The 10230-nt window shown below is 35.1% G+C and overlaps 1 protein-coding gene across 7 annotated transcripts in view; it reads left to right on the top strand.

The window, feature by feature from the left end:
- Positions 1-10230, top strand: part of CEP83 (centrosomal protein 83) — a 127598-nt gene that overhangs the window by 111151 nt on the left and 6217 nt on the right. For 6 of the 7 annotated variants that reach the window (XM_047866009.1, XM_047866013.1, XM_047866012.1 and 3 more), the window contains 2 exons: positions 6543-6646; positions 9584-9773. In XM_047866009.1, the coding sequence (XP_047721965.1) occupies positions 6543-6646; positions 9584-9773 (294 nt within the window). Of the gene's footprint in view, positions 1-330; positions 342-6542; positions 6647-9583; positions 9774-10230 lie in introns of those variants that run through there. The other variant, XM_047866016.1, reaches the window with a different exon arrangement.

Below are 10230 nucleotides of genomic sequence, written 5' to 3'. Positions count from 1 at the left end.
ATCCATTCTACAAAGCCCTTTCTCATGATTTGGTACTTATTGACTGGAATTCCCTTCAGAAGTCCCTATATTTTGAATTACCTATAGTTAATATAGGGCCCAATTAAATGTGCACTCTGTGTGTGTATATATGTATGTGTGTGTATATACTTGATTAGATTTGGTGATGAAATAAAAAATTTTGTATTACAGTTTAAATGAACAATAAAAATGGAGAAAAATAACCAGATTTTAAGATTGCAAGTTTATACAATCATACAGTAATGAAATATTAAGCATTTCCATCTGTAAAATGTCTACTGGGGTGCCTGGGTGGCTCAGTCAGTTAAGCATCTGACTCTTGATTTTGGCTCAGGTCATTATCTCACAGTTCTTGAGTTCAAGCTCCGTGTTCACACTGTCAGTGTGGAACCTGCTTGGGATTCTCTCTCTCTCCCCATCCCTGCCCCACTTTTACTCTCTCTCTCTCTCTCAAAATAAATAAACTTAAAAAAAAATGCTACTAATTAGACTAAAATACCTAAAAGGAGCATATGCTTTTGATAATGACAAACTAGGAAATATGTGGGTCAACTCTCCATATGAAAACTAGAAGAATCAGACAAAGTATTTAAAAAAAAATATCTCCATGAGAGGCAGTGAAGAATTAGGAGGCCAAGCTCCTGGAGAGGCGAGAAATTGAGAGAGGTGAGCATGGCATGTGAGGTTGCTTTTTCCTTAGAGGAAACTGCTGATTCTAGAAGAGGGAGTTGAGAGGCTGAGAAGTGAAGCAAAGCTTTTGACAACTTCACAGAGCTTGGGGAACAAAAATTGGAATTCAGAATCTGCCGGAGAGAGGATCTCAGATCCAAGTATGCTAGTGCTTTGGGTTGGGACACTGAAGGGGAGGGATTTATGTTTAGACTAAGAATGAAAAAATAGCCTGGCCCTTGCAAGTATTGAAGTGTAGCTTTAGATAATGTCAGTCCTTATAATCAGATTAAATATACCCAAATTGTTAGTGTTTGTAGCTGCCTGCAAGAAACAAATGTAAATCTACTTTAAGGGAAAACAACATTATAGACTTTATTTCCACAGTTTTTAAATATATAACAAAAAATTTAAAATAGGCATAAATAAATATTATAATAAATAAATAATAAAAATATCACTACATACCTATTAGAATGGCTAAAATCTGAAACACTGACTGTACCAAATCCTGCAAAGATATGGAACAAATAGGAGCTCTCCTTCGTTGTGTGGAATTGGAACATGGTACAGCCATTTCGGAATACACTTTGGTAGTTTCTTACAAAGGTGGACTTAGTCAAACCATACCATCCGGTAATCATGCTCCTGGATATTTATTCAAATGTGTCGAAAACTTATGTTCACACACACACAAAAACACAGACACTTGGAAGTAAGCAAGATGTTCTTCAGTAGATGAATGGATTAAAAAAAGACTGTGCTACATCCATACAATGGATATTTTTATTTAGTGATAAAAAGAAATGAGCTGTCAAGCCATGCAAAGACATGGCAGAACCTTAAGCACATATTGCTAAATGAAGGAAACCAGTCTGAAAAGACTATATACTGTATAATTTCTATATACTATATGACATTCTGGAAAAGGCAAAACTATGGAGACACAAAAAAATGCCAGTGGTTGCCAGGGGTTGTGGGAGTAGGGATGAATAGGTAGAGCATAGGAAGTTTTGTAGGGCTGTGAAACTATTCAGTATAATAGTGCATACATGACATCATGCATTTGGAAAAAAAACCTGTAGAACTGTACAACACAAAGAGTGAAACTTAATGTCAACTGTGGACTTTAGTTCATAATAATGTTTCAAAATTGGCTCATTAATTTTAATAAATGTACCACACCCATGTAAGATGTTAATAGTATAGAGGAAACTGTGAAAGGGGGAATATGTGGGAACTCTATACTTCCTGTTACATTTTTCTGTAAACCTAAAGCTGCTCCAACTATTTATAAATCATCATTATACTGGCTACATGAGGAAATAAGATAACATCGAAAATCAAGAGAAATAATAACCAATATAAACAGACTCCCCATAGGGAATCTGGGAAATGGAATTATCAGATGCAGACTTTAAAATTACCTTGTTGTTATATGCTTAGAAAACAACAGAAAAAGCTTGACAATTCCTCCAGAAAACAAAACTGTTAAATAAATGGCAGGTTTACAACTAATACACAATAATTGAATTATGAACTTAGTGGATAGATTTAACTGCGAACATCATCATCATCATCATCTTCAAGGTATTACCAGAAATCAGTGAAACAAAATATATAATAGAGAAAATTAAAAATGCCAAGAGCTGATTTAAAAAAAAAAGATTGGTAAAATTGATAGAGCCTTAGATTCATTTTTTCCTAACTGCTCACAAAATAGGTAGGTATGCAGGTAAACACAGATGCACAATACGATGAATGGAGAAGGGGTATCACTATATTTCTTTTTCTTTTTTTTTTTAAGATTTTATTTTTAAGTAATCTGTACACTCAACGACGTGGGGCTTAAATTTACAACCCTGAGATCAAGAGTTGCATGCTCTACTGACTAAGCCAGGCAGGGCAGCCCCTCTTATAGATAGTAAAACAACAAGAATATTTTAAAAATAACTTGTGCAGTTTAGATGAAGTGAACAAATTCTTTGAAGAACATCTTAACAAAACCAATATAGGAAGAATTAGGTAATCTGAATAGTCCAGTATCTGTTAAGAAAATGGAATCCTTGGGGCGCTTGGGTGGCTCAGTTGGTTAAGCGTCCAACTTTGGCTCAGGTCATGATCTCACTGCTCATGAGTTCAAGTCCTGCATCGGCTTCTGTGCTGACAGCTCAGAGCCTGGAGCCTGCTTCAGATTCTGTGTCTCCCTCTCTATGCCCCTCCCCTGCTCATGTTCTCTCTCTCTCTCTCTCTCTCTCTCTCTCTCTCTGTCTCTCAAATATAAAATAAAACATTAAAAAAAGAAAGAAAGAAAGAAAATGGAATCCTTAATTTAAAACCTCTGCAGGGAAAATGCCTGGCTCATTTGGCTTCACTGATAAATTCTTCCACATACTAAAGGAAGAAATATTACCATTCTTAACACAAACTTTCCCAGAAAATAGAAAAGAAAGGAAAACATTCCCACTTGTTTTATAAGGTTAGAGCCCAACACAGCCATTATAAAAAAAAGAGATACCATAAACAAATATACAAATCTTAAATATTAGCAAACTGAATCCCATGATGTATAAAAATTGTAATATATCATGAAATGTAAGGTTTATTCTAGGAATGTAAGGTAGCTTAATATTCAAAATTGATTACTATAACTCAACACTGTAACGGAACAAAAAAAACTATTGTAATCTTCTTAACAGACACATAAAAATAATTTGACAAAATTTAACACCCTTTCATGATAAACTCATTAAAATAGGAATAGAAGGGATTTTTGTACCTATAAAAGTCCTACATCTAACATCATACTTATTGATTAAATATTTAATGCTTCCCTCCACCCACCCAAGTTCAGGAACAAAGCAAGTGTGTTCATTATCACCATTTTTTTTTTAACATTTTATTGGAGGTGCTGGCTAGTATAATAAGACAAGGAAAAGAAATAAAAGATTTATAAAGATTGGAAAGGAGGAAGTAAAATTGTCATTCACATATGACATAATTGTGTATGAATAAAAATACAAATCTATCAAACTGTTAATATGTACAATTTAAAAATTGCTGGAAAAAAGGTCAAGTAACAGTTATTTTTTTTGGTTATCCTATTATTTCTAGCAATTCTATGAATAATAACTAAATTTACTCATGTGAATCATTTTGCTATGCTTGCCTTCTTAGGCTATTACAACGTTTAACAACCTTTTTTTTTGAAGTATAATTGACATATACATGTCAATTTCAGCTGGACAACATAATGATTTGATGTTTTTATCTATTGTGGAATGATCACAATAAATGAGTCTAGTTAATATCCATTGCCATACATGTTAAAAAACACCCTTTTTTCCCCCTCATGTTGAGATCTTTTAAGATTTACTCTTTTAGCAACTTCCAAATACACAACACAGTATAGTTACCATGATGTACATTACATCCCTGGAACTTTATAACTAAAGGTTTTATCTCCTGACTTCCTTCACCCATTTTGTCCACCCCTTGTGTCCTGCCTTTGGCAACCACCAATTTTTTTTTCTTTTTTCTTTTTTTATTTGTTTTAACATTTATTTATTTTTGAGAGACAGAGTGAGACAGAGCATGAATGGGGGAAGGGCAGAGAGAGAGGGGGTTACACAGAATCCAAAGCAGGTTCCAGGCTCTGAGCTGTCAGCACAGAGCCTGACGCAGGGCTTGAACTCATGGACCGCGAGATCATGACCTGAGCTGAAGTTGACCGCTCAACTGACTGAGCCACACAGGTGCCCCTCAAGTTCTTCTTTATGTCTTTGAGCTTGTTCATTTGCTTGTGTGTCTGTTTAGATTCTCCAGATAAGTGAGGTTATACAGCATTTTTTCTTTCTCTGCTTGCCATTATGCCCTTAAGGTCCATCCATACTGTCACAGATAACAAGATTTCTTTTTTATGACTGAATCATATTCCATTGTGTATAAGTTGCTCGGTCCTATGGTAGTTCTATTTTTAATTTTTTGAGGAATCACCCTACTATTTTCCATAGTGGCTGTATCATATATTGCTGGTGGGCATGTAATTAATAGAACCACTTTAGAAAACTGGCAGTATTGGGGTACCTGGGTGGCTCAGTCAGTTAAGTGTCTGACTTCGGCTCAGGTCATGATCTCACGGTCCGTGAGTTCGAGCTCTGCGATGGGCTCTGTGCTGACAGCTTGGAGCCTGGAGCCTGCTTTGGATTCTGTGTCTCCCTCTCTCTCTCAGACCCTCCCCTGCTCATGCTCTGTCTCTCTCTGTCTCAAAAATAAATAAACATTAAAAAAATTTAAAAACAACAACAACTAACAGTATTTACTAAAGCTGTGACTCACTCCTGAGTATATACTCAAGAGAAATGAATACATATATCCACCAAAAACATGTTTAGGAATGTTCATAGAAACTTTATTCAGATTAAATTAAAATTAAAACAACTCTAATTTTCATCAAAAGAGAATGGATAAGTTGTATATTTATAATATGGATGACAACATAACAATGGAAAATAACTGTGCCATACAATAAAATGGCTTAGTTAGACAACATATTGAACAAACAAACCCATATACAGAAGAGTATATAGTATGATTGCTTTTTTTTTTTTTTTTTTTGATATGGGTAGATTGGTGGATAGACAGAGTCCTAAACTACCTGTAAACATGTAAGTATATACTTATGTTCAGGACGGAAGAGTAGTTCCTTTGCCAGGGTAGAAAGTGGGAGGCAGGAGGCAACCTTTTAGGGTGCTGGAGGATGGCAAGCAATGGGAAGCATGAGAAAGAATGCCCAGTGCAGTATTATTTCTCAACTGGAAATAACTCAGATGGCCCTCAGTGGTAGACTGGGTAGATATATTAAACTATGTGATATTCGTAAGTACAATACAACATGTGGCAATGAACTATTCCTGTAAGCACTAACATGAGCAAATATCACAATCTGAGTGAAAGAAAAGCCATTTGTAAAACAGTTGAAAAAGACTATGATTCTGTTCAGATGAAGTTCAAAAATAGGCAAAATTAGCTTTAGAAGTAAATTGGTTACCTTTTCAGAGGACAGAAGGGAATAGAGATTGAAAGGAGGAAGGGTAGGGGCACTTGTGGTATGGCCATGCTCTTGACCTATGAGGTAACAGTATCAGCATTTGCTTTGTGGTTTCACATTTTGCTCTATATTTACATTCTGTGCATACCTGAAAGGTCTATAGCTACTAAGTGAGTTGCAACATTTATATGTATTTTTCTGTAAAAAAAAAAAATAGCCTCTTGACAAAAATGAAAAAATAATTTTTTAATGTACTACTTCTGCATTATACACTGATTTTTCCATATTAGAAAATTTTCCCTATGTAAAGTTTAAGGTTTTTTTCTTTTTAATATTTAAAAAGGCATACTTTCAAACTGAGACGCGTCCATAATCTAAGCTTTCTGATCTTTTGCTGCTTTGGTAGGAATTTGTCAATGGTAAGCATGCTTTTAATTTTTAATTTTTAGTTCTTTTTAAAAACACATATCTTTGGGGAAAATAAAGAACTTGTGATTCCTTATCAGGTGACAGGCAAGCTCATTAGTAAAATTTGACTCCTTCCTTTTTTAGATACTTTATTTGCAGCAGTTTAGTTATTGATACCCATTTTCTGGTTTGGCATTCATATTTGTACAGCTGAAGCTTATTATCTTTGCAATTTTCAATGAGAATCCTATCTATTAATCTTTTTTCTTCTAGTATTCACTGAAAATACTTATCTCTAAGTAAAATTTCTTGTTGAGTAAAACATTCTCTATATTTTGTTCAAATAAGAGATTTTGTATTAATGTACTTGTCCATATTGTTTCTTTTTTTCTAGAGAAAATCCCTTCATGAAAACAAATTGAAGAGACTGCAGGAGAAAGTAGAAATCTTAGAGGCAAAGAGAGAAGAATTAGAAACAGAAAACCAGGTGTTAAATAGGTACTGTGTTTGTATAAATACATATCCCATGTAGTGACTTTAATATTATAGAGCTTTGATTCTGAGTATAATACACTTTGTTTTCTTTCAAAATATATGTCTAGGGGTGCCCAGGTGGCTCAGTTGGTTAAGCATCCGACTCTTGTTTTTGTTTTTTTTTTTTTGAACATGTAACTAATTGTCATTTTATTTGCAATTCCCTAGAGTAACAATGTTGGGCTTTTTTTTTTTTTTTTTTTTAATGATTAAGTTAGCTAATATGCAGTGTGTATACAGTGTAGTCTTGGCTTTGGGAGTAGATTCCCATGATTCATCACTTACATACAACACCCAGTGCTCATCCTAACAAGTACCCTCCTCAATGCCCATCTTCCATTTTCCTTGGCCTCCCCCCCTCAACTCCCCACCCCCATCAACCCTCAGTTTGTTTGTTCTCTGTATTTAAGAAACTCTTATGGTTTGCCTCCCTCTCTGTAACTTATTTTTCCTTCCCTTCCCCTATGGTGTTAAGTTTCTAAAATTCCACATATGAGTGAAAACATAGGATGTCTGTCTTTCTCTGACTGACTTATTACACTTAGCATAATACCTTCCAGTTCCATCCATGTTGTTGCAAGTGGCAAGATTTCATTATATTTCATCACCGAGTAGTATTCCATTATATATACATACCATGTGTTCTTTATTCATTCATCAGTTGATGGACATTTGAGCTCTTTCCATAATTTGGCTATTGTTGAAAGTGCTGCTGTGAACATTAGGGTACATGTGCACTTATGAATCAGCAGTCCTTTATCCTTTGTATAAATTCTTAGTAGTGCTATTGCTGGGTCGTTAGGGTAATCCTATTTTTAATCTTTTGAGGAACCTCCACACTATTTTCTAGAGCGGCTGTACCAGTTTGCATTCCCACCAATAGTGCAAGAGGGTTACTCTCTTGGTTTTGGCTCAGGTCATGATTTCATGGTTCATGGGTTCAAGCCTCTCATCGGGCTCCATGCTGACAGCACACAGGGCCTAATTGGGATTCTCTCTCCCTCTCTGTCTGCCTTTACCCTGCTCACATACTCTCTCTCTCTCTCTCTCTCTCTCTAAATAAAGAAAACATATATGTTTAAAAGAATTCTTTTTCTTTTTTAATGTTTATTCTTGAGAGAGAGAGAGAGAGAGAGAGAGAGAGAGGGAGATAGACATAGAATGAGTAGGGGAGGGGCAGAGCGAGAGAGGGACACAGAATCTGAAGCAGGCTCTGGGTTCTGAGCTGTCAGCACAGAGCCTGATGCAGAGCTTGAACCCACAAGCCGTGAGATCATGACCTGAGCTGAAGTCGGGTGCTTAACCAACTGAGCCACTCAGGCGCCCCACATTTAAAAGAATTCTAAAACTTTTTGTTATATTCCTAGTTCATTATCCTTGTTATTCATTTATTTATTTTTTTCTGGCTGAATATCCCTTCAAACCAAAACACATGCCAGGCATTTTGTTATGGTTGGGACTCATAGGAAAGGTCACTGGCTTTGGTAGCCAGGAGTGGTGTGAGTTCTTAATACTGAAACAAGATAGTTTGCAACATTGCATAGTTCCCAAATGTGGCTAGAACTGTGAATCAAGATTTTTGATTTCTTGGTGTGAAAACATATTGAGCCTAAATTCTGGATTTTCATTTACGTTACAAACATAGCTAATAATCTGCATAATTAGCATTTTTTAAACAGAGACAATTTACCTTATTGACTCAGTAGTAGTGGCATTGTAGGGCCTATTTGAAGTTAATAAAAACTTTTTGGGGTGCCTGGGTGGCTCAGTCGGTTAAGTGTCTGACTCTTGGTTTTGGCTCAGGTCATGATCTCACAGTTTGTGGGATTGAGCCCTGTGTTGGGCTCTGTACCAACAGTGCCTAACGTGCTTGGGATTCTCTCTCTTCCTCCCTCTGTCTCTCTCCCAAAATAAGTAAATAAACTTTAAAAATAAATAAATAAATAAATAAAAATTTTACAAGTTCAGCTAATTTTAGTGGTAGCCTTTCAGCATTTAGAAAGTGTCAGACTTTTCTGTAATGGAAATTGGCTGTTGATGTTTTATAACGTGCACTGGACATTCTTGAGTGTAATTATTACCAAATGGGAACAGTTGTTTTTTTAGAACACTGAAGTTTATAGACTGTGGAGTTCATGCCAATTTCATAATACTGTGTTCCAAAGTAAGAAGCCACCAAATTCATTCTAAAACAAAATTCAATTTGCTACGTCTTCTATAACCATTAATTTTGAAATATTATCAATTCAAGATTGGGTGAGTATGGCACAGATCATCTAGACTTTTGAGTTGTTTTGAAGACTATATTTTATTACTGATGTGGTTGATGGTCAGAAAATTCATGTCCAAAAAGGTGATGATATGTAAAGGCCTGAAAAGTTACCTTTTTTATCCAAATAGTTTTCCCTAAAGTTGGGTAGCTTCATCCCTGTCATTAGCAACAGTTTTAAAAATTAGGTTGAACAATATGAAATTTCATATATTTGACCATATTTTACCTATAAAAACGGCAATGTCCTAAGATTCAACGTAGTATTTTCTCTATTCCTGTTTGATTCCTTCTGTAAAATAAGGCACACTTTCAGGATTCATGGGTTGGGGGAGTGGAGTGCAAGTGAAAGTAAAAGTATCAAAAGATTTTTAATCTTTGATTAATTGGCAAGTAAAACTTTAAAATGAATTGATCGCCTGCAATGCCAACAGTTATACATGTGATTAAGATGTCATGTTTCTGTTTACTTTTCTAGATAAATAGAATTTTATGTATGTATTATATACAGATAAATCTTAGAATTTTGAAGTCCTTTTCTTCCAATTTAAAATTATATTCTGTGAATCATCCTGTTTTTCAATACAGTATAACTGTATTAAAGAACAGAAACACTTTTTTTCTTTTTTAAGACAAAATGTTCCATTTGAAGAATATACAAGGCTTCAAAAAAGACTAAAGGACATACAGAGAAGACATAATGAATTTCGAAGTTTAATTTTGGTTCCTAACATACCTCCAACAGCATCCATCAATCCTTTTAGTGTTCAGTCATCAGCCATGGTTCCAGGCATGGACTTGTCGTTTCCTCCTCATATGCAGGTATGAGCATTTATGTTACAGAAAAAAAGTCACTAACATTTCTGTTAATTTTTACCTGTTTAAATTCAGACTTAAACATTCATATCTTTCTTTACCATAGAAATTAGTGGGAGAAACAAAGTGGATTTGAATCTATTCTATCCTTTAGTGATGTTGCTAGAAATGAAATCTACTGGGCAACTGAAAAGAAAAAACTTAATCCATGGGTCTTTGACTCAACTGCTACTAAGCATTTACTAATACTCCGCACTATGCATTTTCCATATGATATTTTATTTAATCCTAATGGAAAATACTTTGAGGGAAGGGTGTTATGATTCCCAATTGATAGATAAGGAAGCTGAGTCAGAGGGGAAGTGACTTACCTAAGGTCATAGGTAATAAGTGACAGAGTTGACTATCAAATATAAATCTGATTCCAAATTCTGGGCTCGTTCTACTGTATCAGGTCCTTGAT

The sequence above is a fragment of the Prionailurus viverrinus genome, chromosome B4 (genome assembly GCF_022837055.1).
Source record: "Prionailurus viverrinus isolate Anna chromosome B4, UM_Priviv_1.0, whole genome shotgun sequence".
Taxonomy (NCBI): domain Eukaryota; kingdom Metazoa; phylum Chordata; class Mammalia; order Carnivora; family Felidae; genus Prionailurus; species Prionailurus viverrinus.
Note: the sequence above shows the minus strand (reverse complement) of the source record. Positions and strands in the feature narration are given on the sequence as shown.